At 42.2% G+C, this 15,998-nt stretch overlaps 1 protein-coding gene across 2 annotated transcripts in view; it reads right to left on the reverse strand.

Annotated features, from left to right (window-relative positions):
* Positions 1-292: 292 nt before the first annotated feature.
* Positions 293-15,998, reverse strand: part of LOC135481897 (uncharacterized) — a 49,113-nt gene continuing 33,407 nt past the window's right edge. Inside the window, exons 7-11 of one of the 2 annotated variants that reach the window (XM_064761664.1) lie at positions 8,184-8,246; positions 3,948-4,007; positions 2,031-2,101; positions 792-940; positions 293-414 (exon numbers count right to left, since the gene is read on the reverse strand). In XM_064761664.1, the coding sequence (XP_064617734.1) occupies positions 827-940; positions 2,031-2,101; positions 3,948-4,007; positions 8,184-8,246 (308 nt within the window). In that variant the 3' untranslated portion in view covers positions 293-414; positions 792-826. Of the gene's footprint in view, positions 415-791; positions 941-2,030; positions 2,102-3,947; positions 4,008-5,655; positions 5,679-8,183; positions 8,247-15,998 lie in introns of those variants that run through there. The other variant, XR_010446192.1, reaches the window with a different exon arrangement.

The following is a 15,998-nucleotide window of genomic DNA, read 5'->3' on the forward strand; positions in this document are numbered from 1 at the left end:
GCCATACATGTAGCCTACATGTGCATGAGGAGACCAGTCACACCACTGCCTCCCCTGAGACTGGGGTCAGCGGAGAACACACAGGCGTTGTAACGTGGTACAGTAGTCCTTACCACACTAGATATCCAACATGCCATACATGTACCCTACATGTGCACGAAGAGACCAGTCACACCACTGCCTCCCCTGAGTCTGTCATCAGCCGAGAACACACTGGTGTTGTAACGTGGTACAGTAGTCCTTACCACACTAGATATCCAACATGCCATACATGTAGCCTACATGTGCACCAGGAGACCAGTCACACCACTGCCTTCTCTGAGTCTGGCGTCAGCTGAGAACACACTGGTGTTGTAACGTGGTACAGTAGTCCTTACCCCACTAGATATCCAACACGCCATATATGTATCCCACCTGTGCACGTAAACAGTGGTCTCATTATGTTACAGGTCAACGTATGAAGTACAAGGTGAAACCACATTAGCACCAGAAAACATTAAGTGCACAATGGACACTTGTAAAAAATAATGAAAATAATATGCTTTCAATATTATACAAAAGTAAGAAAAATGCTTAAAAATTGCCTTAAGATCTTGGATAGTGATGCATACATAAATCAATAGTCTTAGAGTCAGACACCTTTAACAAAGTAATGTCATCAACTCAGGTGCTACACATAAATACAATGTGACAAATCTGAAGTACAGGTAAATGTGTATCCTGCAGTACAACTGCACTAGTGAAGCGAGAATGTACTACTTAAGCTGAGACTTGTATGGAATGGTTTGTACCTGAGAACAGGTAACTTTACTGCAGACATCAAACCCTAGGGCTTTCTGAATCTGATGCTGGCGTATTCAGTTGGAGAAGCCGCGGGATCAGTTTTAGGTGTCTTCTTCTTGTTTTCAAATGACACTTCCGGGTAATTCAGTTGCTGGGTCTGAAACAGATCAGTAAACAAAGTTTTTAGGCAAAAGAGTTGTCAAGGTTGTGTAAGTGTTCAGGTCACACTTAATATTCCATTTCCCCTAGAACCTCACCTACATGTAACAAGTCTAGGGCATGTTTCATACACTGCATGCAATGACAGCTGTACAGCAAACCTGGTCAGAACATAACCTACTTAGCCCAGGACATGTTTCACACACTGCATGTTACGCCAGTTGTCCAGCAAACCGGGCCAGAACATCAGCTACTTAGCCTAGGGCATGCTTCACACATGCATGTTACGACAGCTGTCCTTGTAACAGTCACACATCACTCAGAGCTGCAATGTTGTGTTTACACGTTGTAACAGTCACACATCACTCTGAACTGCAGTGTTGTGTTTACACCTTGTAACAGTCACACATCACTCAGAGCTGCAATGCTGTTTAGACCCTGTAACAGTCACACATCACTCAGAGAGGCAATGTTGTGTTTACACATTGTAACAGTCACACATCACTCAGAACTGCAATGCTGTTTAGACCCTGTAACCGTCACACATCACTCAGAGAGGCAATGTTGTGTTTACACATTGTAACAGTCACACATCACTCAGAACTGCAATGTTGTTTACACCTTGTAACACTCACACATTACTCAGAGATGTACCTTTATAACAGTCACCTATAACTCAAACAGACAGTGGTGTATATGCCTTTGACTCACCCGTGCTACAGTATCACTCAGGACTACATTGTTGGTATACACCTTGTAACAGTCACCCATCACTCAGGACTGCACTGTTGGTATACACCTTGTAACAGTCACCCATCACTCAGGACTACACTGTTGGTATACACCTTGTAACAGTCACCCATCACTCAGGACTGCACTGTTGGTATACACCTTGTAACAGTCACCCATCACTCAGAACTGCACTGTTGGTATACACCTTGTGACAGCCAAACATCACTCAGAACTACATTGTTGTGTTTACACCTTGTAACGGTCACACATCCCTCTGAGCTGACACTGTTGTGTTTACACTTTATAACAGTCACCCATCACTCAAACAGATAGTGGTGTATATGCCTCTGACTCACCCGTGCTACAGTAGGGTTGTTGTTGTTGGTACCTGAGGCTGTGTTGGTAAAGTCAGTCACTTCATACGAGTCTGAAAGTAAATTACATACCTACATGTAAACAACTTTCAACCACTTCATTTGTGAAGCTAAATGCCTGATTCATACATTTAAATTGTCTACATAATGAATAATATATGAGGGCTGTTAAAGTGTTAAACTCCAAGGCTGCACATGTTGACCACATAAATGGAGGTAGCCATGGTTACTTAACCTACAATGATTACGAATTGAACATCTTTACGTCATGGTGAAGTCTTGGTCATGATGAAGTCTCGGTCATAATGAAGTCTCAGTCATACTGAAGTCTCAGTCATACTGAAGTCTCGGTCAGTGAAGTGTCAGTCATAGTGAAGTGTCAGTCATTTTGAGTATTTTACTGTTACATTTTCAATCTGATCATACTTCTTATGACATCAAAAGTTGACTAGATCTAAGCCTACCACTGAGGCAGTCATTCCCTCAGGCAGTGATGTATGTCACAATTTATTACCAAACTTAACAATGACCTGACCAAAGCCTACCACTGAGGCAATCATTCCCTCATGCAGTGATGTATGTCACAATTTATTACCAAACTTAACACTGACCTGACCTAAGCATACCACTGAGGCAGTCATTCCCTCAGGCAGTGATGTATGTCACAATTTATTACCAAAATTAACACTGACCTGACCTTAGCTTACCACTGAGGCAGTCATTCCCTCAGGCAGTCATGTATGTCACAATTTATTACCAAACTTAACAATGACCTAACCTAAGCCTACCACTGAGGCAGTCATTCCCTCAGGCAGTCATGTATGTTCCCTGACTTAAGCCTACCACTGAGGCAGTCATTCCCTCAGGCAGTGATGTATGTCACAATTTATTACCAAACTTAACAATGACCTGACCTAAGCCTACCACTGAGGCAGTCATTCCTTCAGGCAGTCATGTATGTCACCTGACCTTAGCTTACAACTGAGGCAGTCATTCCCTCAGGCAGTCATGTATGTCACCTGACCTAAGCCTACCACTGAGGCAGTCATTCCCTCAGGCAGTCATGTATGTCACCTGACCTAAGCCTACCACTGAGGCAGTCATTCCCTCAGGCAGTCATGTATGTCACCTGACCTAAGCCTACCACTGAGGCAGTCATTCCCTCAGGCAGTCATGTATGTCACCTGACCTAAGCTTACCACTGAGGCAGTCATTCCCTCAGGCAGTCATGTATGTCACCTGGCCTAAGCTTACCAGTGACGCAGTCATTCCCTCAGGCAGTCATGTATGTCAACTGACCTAAGCCTACCACTGAGGCAGTCATTCCCTCAGGCAGTCATGTATGTCACCTGACCTAAGCTTACCACTGAGGCAGTCATTCCCTCAGGCAGTCATGTATGTCACCCGACCTAAGCCTACCACTGAGGCAGTCAATCCCTCAGGCAGTGATGTATGTCACAATTTATTACCAAACTTAACAATGACCTGACCTAAGCCTACCACTGAGGCAGTCATTCCCTCAGGCAGTCATGTATGTCACCTGACCTTAGCTTACCACTGAGGCAGTCATTCCCTCAGGCAGTCATGTATGTCACCTGACCTAAGCCTACCACTGAGGCAGTCATTCCCTCAGGCAGTCATGTATGTCACCTGACCTAAGCCTACCACTGAGGCAGTCATTCCCTCAGGCAGTCATGTATGTCACAATTTATTACCAAAACTATCTTATTACCAGGATCCCATTTTAAGCAAAAACAAAATGTATGCAATCTGCTTGTTTTAATTTTCATACAACCATGTTCTTGTGCTATTCCAAAAACAACCATGTTCTCGTGCTATTCCATAAACCACGTCAGCAGTCCTTTAGTGGCCAAGTCTGTACAGAGCTCTGTCCCTTACCATCAATGGGCACCTGGGTCTTGGCAGGTTTGGAAGGTTTGGCAGGTGTCACTGGTTTCCCTGTAAATCAGATACATACACAAACATAAAGTTAACATTGGAGAGCAGTACAGGTATTGTTAGTCATTTTCAAGCAGGTGCTCCATGCAGGGATTGAGCATGGCAACAAGAAGAGAAGGCATAACTTTGCCATGGTACAGGGACATGGAAGGCCTTTGTACAACTGAATGTGTGAAGCAACACTGAAATAGCTATTATACATTTGTAGAAATAAAAATGGGAAAATGTCTGATGTTGGCTGCCATCCAAAAGAAGTTATTAAATCAGATCAAGCATGTATTTCCAGAGGTTCATAAAAGTCATTTATTCATGTACTGACCATCACTTTCTTACTGAAATTGAGTTTTTCTTTTAACTGAAACTGATTCTTTTTTTGTTTTGACGGACCGTTTGAGACACTAAAATTTAATATTTTGTACTTTATTATTCGTCATTGATTAAAGTAATTACCACTGCCTATTTATGAACTCAAGCTGACCTCCCAGATATTGCAAACTAATAATCAGCGCAAACAGCAGTTGTTGTATGTCAGGACACCAGTGCAGTAAAGTGTGAAGGAAAACCTGCTCAGAAAGCTTTATACAACATAGGGCATCAGTCTACATTCAACTGAAACTAACAACATGAGCAATTGGTCTTGACATCACTTTTAAAAAATATTCAATAATCATGAATCAAGACAGAATGGTCATGCACTTATGGCTTAATTATGGAATATGTACTTGTAACTCTGTCTGTAAAAGGACATGTCAAAAATGGTCTAAAGAGGAAAGAAAAACAACTGGGAAAATTGAAAAACATAAACCACCTTACATGAATATTACATGTAGAATCTAATTTGAATAGTGCATCCAGATGAATGTTCTGATCATTACCAAAATTCTCTTGAAATATTATCCTTACTTGTCAGTATAAACAAAGATTTTAATCAACAACAGCAGTTCAAAACGAAGTCTGATCTGATTTAAGGTACAGATTACACGAAATTTTCTGTGAAAATCAGTTACCGGTATTGAGAAAATTAACAGACCCACAAATAGTGAATTAGCCCATAGAGTATTTACTATTATGATTCTTACATAGAAATATTACAAATTTGAGAAAAAAAATACACTCCTATTTTATGTATCAATGAATTGTCACTTTTTCCCTGGCGAATACGCCTGGATCTCAATGGCCTGAATTTAAACCAGTACTATATTTTATGTTCTCGTCAATCCAGTGTAAACACTGAATCCCAGACTGCAAATAATACAGGAAGTGAACCAAAATCAGGAACCAGATACAAACATCTGCTTCAGCAAGTTTTCATAATGGCACAAATTAGCTGAACTACATGAATGTGGCAAACTGACTGGCCACAGGTAAGCATGACAACACAAGGAAGTGAGAGGTCAGAGCTCACAGATTCACAACACTGGGCTTGGGCTCTAATGTTTCTTTGTCGATAAAAACACTTCCAAACAAAAACAATCTGTACTAGAACATGTCATGGCATGAGTAGCAAGATCCTTAGTATAAACACATCACATGCTGAACACAAATACATCATAAAGCTCTGAATAATCCACGAAATCCTTCCTTATTCCAAACACAAAAGACACAAAATACCTAAACAAAAGGCAAGGCAAGATTTTGTCAAACTTACCACATCATTCAAATCTCCAGGAGCTTCAGTGCATAAAGAAGGACAATTTCATAAAGGTATTGTTAATGAACACTACTGTCTGCTCGACAAAATGGTACTGACAAAAATTAGTGACATATGATAATTGGCCACCAGTAACCTAATGTGACTGTCTGTCATGTGAACATGTGTGCACCACATGTGGTACTTATCTGTACAATGTACAAGTACATTTGGTTACTAATACATGTACCAGCGCTTGTGGTTACTAATACATGCACCAGCGCTTGTGGTTACTAATACATGTACCAGCGCTTGTGGTTACAAATACATGTACCAGCACTTGTGGTTATTAATACATGTACCAGCGCTTGTGGTTACTAATACATGTACCAGCACTTGTGGTTACTAATACATGTACCAGCACTTGTGGTTACTAATACATGTACCAGCGCTTGTGGTTACTAATACATGTAGCAGCACTTGTGGTTACTAATACATGTACCAGCACTTGTGGTTACTAATACATGTACCAGCGCTTGTGGTTACTACTACATGTACCAGCACTTGTGGTTACTAATACATGTACCAGCGCTTGTGGTTACTAATACATGTACCAGCACTTGTGGTTACTAATACATGTACCAGCGCTTGTGGTTACTAATACATGTACCAGCGCTTGTGGTTACTAATACATGTACCAGCGCTTGTGGTTACTAATACATGTACCAGCACTTGTGGTTACTAATACATGTACCAGCACTTGTGGTTATTAATACATGTACCAGCACTTGTGGTCACTAATACAGGTACCAGCACTTGTGGTTACTACCACATGTACCAGCATTTGTGGTTATTAATACATGTACCAGCGCTTGTGGTTACTAATACATGTACCAGCACTTGTGGTTACTACTACATGTACCAGCATTTGTGGTTATTAATACATGTACCAGCGCTTGTGGTTACTAATACATGTACCGGCGCTTGTGGTTACTAATACATGTACCAGCACTTGTGGTTACTAATACATGTACCAGCACTTGTGGTTACTAATACATGTACCAGCGCTTGTGGTTACTACTACATGTACCAGCGCTTGTGGTTACTACTACATGTACCAGCACTTGTGGTTATTAATACATGTACCAGCACTTGTGGTTACTAATACAGGTACCAGCACTTGTGGTTAATAGTACATGTACCAGCACTTGTGTTTACTAATACATGTACCAGTGCTTGTGGTTACTAATACATGTACCAGCACTTGTGGTTATTAATACATGTACCAGCACTTGTGGTTACTAATACATGTACCAGCGCTTGTGGTTACTAATACATGTACCAGCGCTTGTGGTTACTACTACATGTACCAGCACTTGTGGTTATTAATACATGTACCAGCACTTGTGGTTACTAATACAGGTACCAGCACTTGTGGTTACTAATACATGTACCAGCACTTGTGGTTATTAATACATGTACCAGCACTTGTGGTTACTAATACAGGTACCAGCACTTGTGGTTACTACTACATGTACCAGCACTTGTGGTTATTAATACATGTACCAGCGCTTGTGGTTACTAATACATGTACCAGCGCTTGTGGTTACTACTACATGTACCAGCACTTGTGGTTACTAATACATGTACCAGCACTTGTGGTTACTAATACATGTACCAGCGCTTGTGGTTACTAATACATGTACCAGCGCTTGTGGTTACTACTACATGTACCAGCACTTGTGGTTATTAATACATGTACCAGCACTTGTGGTTACTAATACGGGTACCAGCACTTGTGGTTAATAGTACATGTACCAGCACTTGTGTTTACTAATACATGTACCAGCGCTTGTGGTTACTGATGTTACTATGTAACATTTCCTTCCATAACAGTATCCACCATTAGTGACAAAACTGGCTCTTCAGATGGGTGTGGTATACAGAGGAGTGTAGCAGAAGTCTGAAGTTGGCTGCAGTGAAAGTTCCCTAGCCAATGACCAATAAGGTGGCATGTTTGAATCTGTCATTGCTTATCACAGACAGATTTGTCAGGTCTGTAATTATCTACTGAAGACAAAATGGAGCCCAATGTCAGCTGTGTAATTAGCTACTGTAGAAAAAAAATGGAGCCCAATGTCAGGTGTGTAAATAGCTACTGAAGACAAAATGGAGCCCAATGTCAGCTGTGTAATTAGCTACTGTAGAAAAAAAATGGAGCCAATTGTCAGGTGTTTAAATAGGGGCCCAATGTCAGGTGTGTAATTAGCTACTGAAGACAAAATGGAGCACAATGTCAGCTGTGTAATTAGCTACTGAAGACAACCCAACGTCCTCCGTACATAATCCTGACCACAATTGTACAGGTGAAAACTTCTTGAGCACTGAGGCCAGTAATGTTTGTGCTGATCAAAGTTGGCTAATATAATACTCAGCTTACAGATACTTCCATTATTACTCATCTCCTATACAGAAAACAAAACAATTTTGCACACATGTACTACTCTTCGAACTACAGAAAAATTTCTTTGTATATTTTGACTCACCTTTTTTAGGCTTTGTGGCTCCATTTTTCTGGGACTTTGTTTTGGGATCAACAGAAGCATACACTGGTGGAGAGAGATAACAAATAACACATGTGAGGGAAGAGATATAGTAAATATCATACACTGGTGGAGGAGAGATAACAAATAACACAAGTGACAGAAGAGATATCGTAAATATCATGCACTGGTGCTGGAGTGAGTGTTTGGGGTTTAACGTAGTGCTACATTGGTGCTGGAAAGATAACAAATAACACAACTGAAAACAGAGGACAACATTATTAACAGCAAATGATGGTATCCTATAAAATCTCTCATGCAGAACCATTCCTGCCTTAAAAAAAATCAAGTGTAGAAGCAGCAATGTGTGTGTACATTCAGCAATGTGTGTGTAGATGCAGCATTGTGTGAGTACATGCAGCATTGTGTGTGTACATGCAGCATTGTGTGTGTAGATGAAGCATTGTGTGTGTGCATGCAGCACTGTGTGTGCACATGCAGCATTGTGTGTGTAGATATGTGGTACACTGCACTGTGTGTGTAGATGCGCTACACTGAACTGAGTGTGTAGATAGGTAGTACACTGGACTTGGCGTGTAGATAGGTAGTACACTGGACTGTGTGTGTGTAGATAGGTAGTACACTATACAGTGTGTGTAGATAGGTAGTACACTGGACTGAGTGTGCAGATAGGTAGTACACTGAACTGTGTGTGCAGATAGGTAGTACACTGGACTGTGTGTGCAGATAGGTAGTACACTGGACTGTGTGTGTAGATATGTAGTACACTGGACTGAGTGTGTAGATAGGTAGTACACTGGACTTGGTGTGTAGATAGGTAGTACACTGGACTGTGTGTATAGATAGGTAGTACACTGTACAGTGTGTGTAGATAGGTAGTACACTGGACTGAGTGTGCAAATAGGTAGTACACTGGACTGAGTGTGCAGATAGGTAGTACACTGGACTGTGTGTGTGTAGATAGGTAGTACACTGTACAGTGTGTGTAGATAGGTAGTACACTGGACTGAGTGTGCAGATAGGTAGTACACTGAACTGTGTGTGCAGATAGGTAGTACACTGGACTGAGTGTGCAGATAGGTAGTACACTGGACTGTGTGAGTAGATAGGTAGTACACTGGACTGAGTGTGCAGATAGGAAGTACACTGGACTGAGTGTGCAGATAGGTAGTACACTGGACTGTGTGTGTAGATGTGTAGTACGCTGGACTGTGTGTGTAGATGTGTAGTACAATGGACTGTGTGTGTAGATGTGTAGTACGCTGGACTGTGTGTGTAGATGTGTAGTACAATGGACTGAGTGTGCAGATATGTAGTACACTGGACTGAGTGTGCAGATAGGTAGTACACTGGACTGAGTGTGCAGATAGGTAGTACACTGGACTGTGTGTGCAGATAGGTAGTACACTGGACTGAGTGTGCAGATAGGTAGTACACTGGACTAAGTGTGTAGATAGGTAGTACACTGGACTGTGTGTGTAGATATGTAGTACGCTGGACGGTGTGTGTAGATATGTAGTATGCTGGACTGTGTGTGTAGATAGGTAGTACACTGGACTGTGTGTGTAGATGTGTAGTACGCTGGACTGAGAGTGTAGATAGGTAGTACAATGGACTGTGTGTGTAGATATGTAATACGCTGGACTGTGTGTGTAGATGACTGTGTGTGTAGATAGGTAGTACGCTGGACTGTGTGTGTAGATATGTAGTACACTGGACTGTGTGTGTAGATATGTAGTACACTGGACTGAGTGTGCAGATAGGTAGTACATTGGACTGAGTGTGCAGATAGGTAGTACACTGGACTGTGTGTGCAGATAGGTAGTACACTGGACTGTGTGTGTAGATGTGTAGTACACTGGACTGTGTGTGTAGATATGTAGTACGCTGGACTGAGTGTGTAGATAGGTAGTACACTGGACTGAGTGTGCAGATAGGTAGTACACTGGACTGAGTGTGCAGATAGGTAGTACACTGGACTGAGTGTGCAGCACTGGACTGAATGTGTAGATAGGTAGTACACTGGACTGTGTGTGTAGATGTGTAGTACACTGGACTGTGTGTGTAGATGTGTAGTACACTGGACTGTGTGTGTAGATATGTAGTACGCTGGACTGAGTGTGTAGATAGGTAGTACACTGGACTGAGTGTGCAGATAGGTAGTACACTGAACTGTGTGTGCAGATAGGTAGTACACTGGACTGTGTGTGCAAATAGGTAGTACACTGGACTGTGTGTGTAGATAGGTAGTACACTGGACTGAGTGTGTAGATAGGTAGTACACTGGACTTGGTGTGTAGATAGGTAGTACACTGGACTGTGTGTGTATAGATAGGTAGTACACTGTACAGTGTGTGTAGATAGGTAGTACACTGGACTGAGTGTGCAGATATGTAGTACACTGGACTGAGTGTGCAGATAGGTAGTACACTGGACTGTGTGTGTGTAGATAGGTAGTACACTGTACAGTGTGTGTAGATAGGTAGTACACTGGACTGAGTGTGCAGATAGGTAGTTCACTGAACTGTGTGTGCAGATAGGTAGTACACTGGACTGTGTGTGCAGATAGGTAGTACACTGGACTGTGTGAGTAGATAGGTAGTACACTGGACTGAGTGTGCAGATAGGAAGTACACTGGACTGAGTGTGCAGATAGGTAGTACACTGGACTGTGTGTGTAGATGTGTAGTACGCTGGACTGTGTGTGTAGATGTGTAGTACAATGGACTGTGTGTGTAGATGTGTAGTACGCTGGACTGTGTGTGTAGATGTGTAGTACAATGGACTGAGTGTGCAGATATGTAGTACGCTGGACTGAGTGTGCAGATAGGTAGTACACTGGACTGAGTGTGCAGATAGGTAGTACACTGGACTGTGTGTGCAGATATGTAGTACACTGGACTGAGTGTGCAGATAGGTAGTACACTGGACTGAGTGTGTAGATAGGTAGTACACTGGACTGTGTGTGTAGATATGTAGTACGCTGGACGGTGTGTGTAGATATGTAGTATGCTGGACGGTGTGTGTACATAGGTAGTACACTGGACTGTGTGTGTAGATGTGTAGTACGCTGGACTGAGAGTGTAGATAGGTAGTACAATGGACTGTGTGTGTAGATATGTAATACGCTGGACTGTGTGTGTAGATGACTGTGTGTGTAGATAGGTAGTACGCTGGACTGTGTGTGTAGATATGTAGTACACTGGACTGTGTGTGTAGATATGTAGTACACTGGACTGAGTGTGCAGATAGGTAGTACACTGGACTGAGTGTGCAGATAGGTAGTACACTGGACTGTGTGTGCAGATAGGTAGTACACTGGACTGTGTGTGTAGATGTGTAGTACACTGGACTGTGTGTGTAGATATGTAGTACGCTGGACTGAGTGTGTAGATAGGTAGTACACTGGACTGAGTGTGCAGATAGGTAGTACACTGGACTGAGTGTGCAGATAGGTAGTACACTGGACTGAGTGTGCAGCACTGGACTGAATGTGTAGATAGGTAGTACACTGGACTGTGTGTGTAGATGTGTAGTACACTGGACTGTGTGTGTAGATATGTAATACGCTGGAATGTGTGTGTAGATGACTGTGTGTGCTGATAGGTAGTACGCTGGACTGTGTGTGCAGATAGGTAGTACACTGGACTGAGTGTGTAGATGTGTAGTACACTGGACTGTGTGTGTAGATATGTAGTACGCTGGACTGAGTGTGTAGATGTGTAGTACACTGGACTGTGTGTGAAGATATGTAGTACACTGGACTGAGTGTGTAGATAGGTAGTACACTGGACTGAGTGTGCAGATAGGTAGTACACTGGACTGAGGGTGTAGATGTGTAGTAGACTGGACTGTGTGTGTAGATAGGTAGTACACTGGACTGTGTGTGTAGATGTGTAGTACACTGGACTGTGTGTGTAGATATGTAGTACACTGGACTGAGTGTGTAGATAGGTAGTACAATGGACTGAGTGTGCAGATAGGTAGTGCACTGGACTGAGGGTGTAGATAGGTAGTACACTGGACTGTGTATGTAGATATGCAGTACACTGGACTGTGTGTGCAGATATGTAGTACACTGGACTGAGTGTGTAGATATGTAGTACACTGGACTGTGTGTAAATATGTAGTACACTGGACTGTGTGTGTAATATGTAGTACACTGGCCTGTGTGTGTAGATATGTAGTACACTGGACTGTGTGTGTAGATATGTAGTACACAGGACTGTGTGTAGATATGTAGAACACTGGACTGTGTGTGTAGATATGTAGTACACTGTGTGTAAATATGTAGTACACTGGACTGTGTGTGTAATATGTAGTACACTGGACTGTGTGTGTAGGTATGTAGTACACAGGACTGTGTGTGTAGATAGGTAGTACACAGGACTGTGTGTAAATATGTAGTACACTGGACTGTGTGTAAATATGTAGTACACTGGACTGTGTGTGTAATATGTAGTACACTGGACTGTGTGTGTAGATATGTAGTACGCTGGACTGAGTGTGTAGATGTGTAGTACACTGGACTGTGTGTGTAGATATGTAGTACACTGGACTGAGTGTGTAGATAGGTAGTACACTGGACTGAGTGTGCAGATAGGTAGTACACTGGACTGAGGGTGTAGATTTGTAGTACACTGGACTGTGTGTGTAGATAGGTAGTACACTGGACTGTGTGTGTAGATGTGTAGTACACTGGACTGTGTGTGTAGATATGTAGTACACTGGACTGAGTGTGTAGATAGGTAGTACAATGGACTGAGTGTGCAGATAGGTAGTGCACTGGACTGAGGGTGTAGATAGGTAGTACACTGGACTGTGTATGTAGATATGCAGTACACTGGACTGTGTGTGCAGATATGTAGTACACTGGACTGTGTGTGTAGATATGTAGTACACTGGACTGTGTGTAAATATGTAGTACACTGGACTGAGTGTGTAATATGTAGTACACTGGACTGTGTGAGTAGATATGTAGTACACTGGACTGTGTGTGTATATATGTAGTACACAGGACTGTGTGTAGATATGTAGAACACTGGACTGTGTGTGTAGATATGTAGTACACTGTGTGTAAATATGTAGTACACTGGACTGTGTGTGTAATATGTAGTACACTGGACTGTGTGTGTAGATATGTAGTACACAGGACTGTGTGTGTAGATAGGTAGTACACAGGACTGTGTGTAAATATGTAGTACACTGGACTGTGTGTAAATATGTAGTACACTGGACTGTGTGTGTAATATGTAGTACACTGGACTGTGCGTGTAGATATGTAGGATACTGGACTGCGTGTGTAGATATGTAGTACACCGGACTGTATGTGTAGATATGTAGTACACTGGACTGTGAGTGTAGATATGTAGTACAGTGGACTGTGTGTGTAGATAGGTAGTACACTGGACTGTGTTTGTAGATGTGTAGTATGCTGGACTGTGTGTGTAGATGTGTAGTACACAGGACTGTGTATGTAGATATGTAGTACACTGGACTGTGTATGTAGATATGTGGTACACTGGGCTGTGTGTGTAGACAGGTAGTACACTGGACTGTGTGTGTAGATAGGTAGTACACTGGACTGTGTGTGTAGATATGTAGTACACTGGACTGTGTGTGTAGATATGTAGTACAGTGTGTGTAGATAGGTAGTACACTGGACTGAGTGTGCAGATAGGTAGTACACTGGACTGAGTGTGCAGATAGGTAGTACACTGGACTGTGTGTGCAGATGTGTAGTACGCTGGACTGTGTGTGTAGATGTGTAGTACAATGGACTGTGTGTGTAGATATGTAATACGCTGGACTGTGTGTGTAGATGACTGTGTGTGTAGATAGGTAGTACGCTGGACTGTGTGTGTAGATATGTAGTACACTGGACTGTGTGTGTAGATATGTAATACGCTGGACTGTGTGTGTAGATGACTGTGTGTGTAGATAGGTAGTACGCTGGACTGTGTGTGTAGATATGTAGTACACTGGACTGTGTGTGTAGATATGTAGTACACTGGACTGTGTGTGTAGATATGTAGTACGCTGGACTGAGTGTGCAGATAGGTAGTACACTGGACTGAGTGTGTAGATAGGTAGTACACTGGACTGAGTGTGCAGATAGGTAGTACACTGGACTGAGTGTGCAGATAGGTAGTACAGTGGACTGAGTGTGCAGATAGGTAGTACACTGGACTGAGTGTGTAGATAGGTAGTACACTGGACTGTGTGTGTAGATATGTAGTACACTGGACTGAGAGTGTAGATAGGTAGTACACTGAACTGAGTGTGCAGATGTGTAGTACACTGGACTGAGGGTGTAGATGTGTAGTACACTGGACTGTGTGTGTAGACAGGTAGTACACTGGACTGTGTGTGTAGATGTGTAGTACACTGGACTGTGTGTGTAGATATGTAGTACACTGGACTGAGTGTGTAGATAGGTAGTACACTGGACTGAGTGTGCAGATAGGTAGTACACTGGACTGAGGGTGTAGATAGGTAGTACACTGGACTGTGTATGTAGATATGCAGTACACTGAACTGTGTGTGTAGATCTGTAGTACACTGGACTGTGTGTAAATATGTAGTACACTGGACTGTGTGTGTAATATGTAGTACACTGGACAGTGTGTGTAGATATGTAGTGCACAGGACTGTGTGTGTAGATATGTAGTGCACAGGACTGTGTGTAGATATGTAGAACACTGGACTGTGTGTGTAGATATGTAGTACACTGTGTGTAAATATGTAGTACACTGGACTGTGTGTGTAATATGTAGTACACTGGACTGTGTGTGTAGGTATGTAGTACACAGGACTGTGTGTGTAGATAGGTAGTACACAGGACTGTGTGTAAATATGTAGTACACTGGACTGTGTGTAAATATGTAGTACACTGGACTGTGTGTGTAATATGTAGTACACTGGACTGTGTGTGTAGATATGTAGTACACTGGACTGTGTGTGTAATATGTAGTACACTGGACTGTGTGTGTAGATATGTAGTATACTGGACTGCGTGTGTAGATATGTAGTACACCAGACTGTGAGTGTAGATATGTAGTACACTGGACTGTGAGTGTAGATATGTAGTACAGTGGACTGTGTGTGTAGATAGGTAGTACACTGGACTGTGCTTGTACATGTGTAGTATGCTGGGCTGTGTATGTAGATATGTGGTACACTGGACTGTGTGTATGTAGATATGTAGTACACTGGACTGTGTATGTAGATATGTGGTACACTGGACTGTGAGTGTAGATATGTAGTACACTGGACTGTCTGTATGTAGATATGTAGTACACTGGACTGTGTATGTAGATAGGTAGTACACTGGGCTGTGAAATACAGCCTGGTTTAACACTCCTATCAACTTTACACAGAAACAGCCCCTCTATTATTTATTTATTTCATTATTTGACTGTTTTTTTCTGCTGTACTTAAGAATATTTCACTTTACATATGACAGCAGCCAGCATCATGGTGAGAAGAAACCTAGCAGAGCACTTTTCCGTGACTAGGTAAGCCTGTTACTTCACAGATATGCAGGTGTAACCAGGTAACTACATCTGGTTGATCCAATAACAGCTGACATGTAGTATACAAGATAAGAAGCTGAAGGAATGTACTCTAACAATCTCAATATTTGGATTGTCATTATTAGCAGAAATGTCTGTACATATTACAACGATGGTGACTACATATCTGAGAATACAAACCACAGCTAAATGTTCAAAATGTGTGAAGATACAATACTCTGCATTTGTGTTCTATTTAGAAATGGTAAAGAATTGCTGGATA

Source organism: Liolophura sinensis, chromosome 1 (assembly GCF_032854445.1).
Source record: "Liolophura sinensis isolate JHLJ2023 chromosome 1, CUHK_Ljap_v2, whole genome shotgun sequence".
In the NCBI taxonomy this organism is placed as follows: domain Eukaryota; kingdom Metazoa; phylum Mollusca; class Polyplacophora; order Chitonida; family Chitonidae; genus Liolophura; species Liolophura sinensis.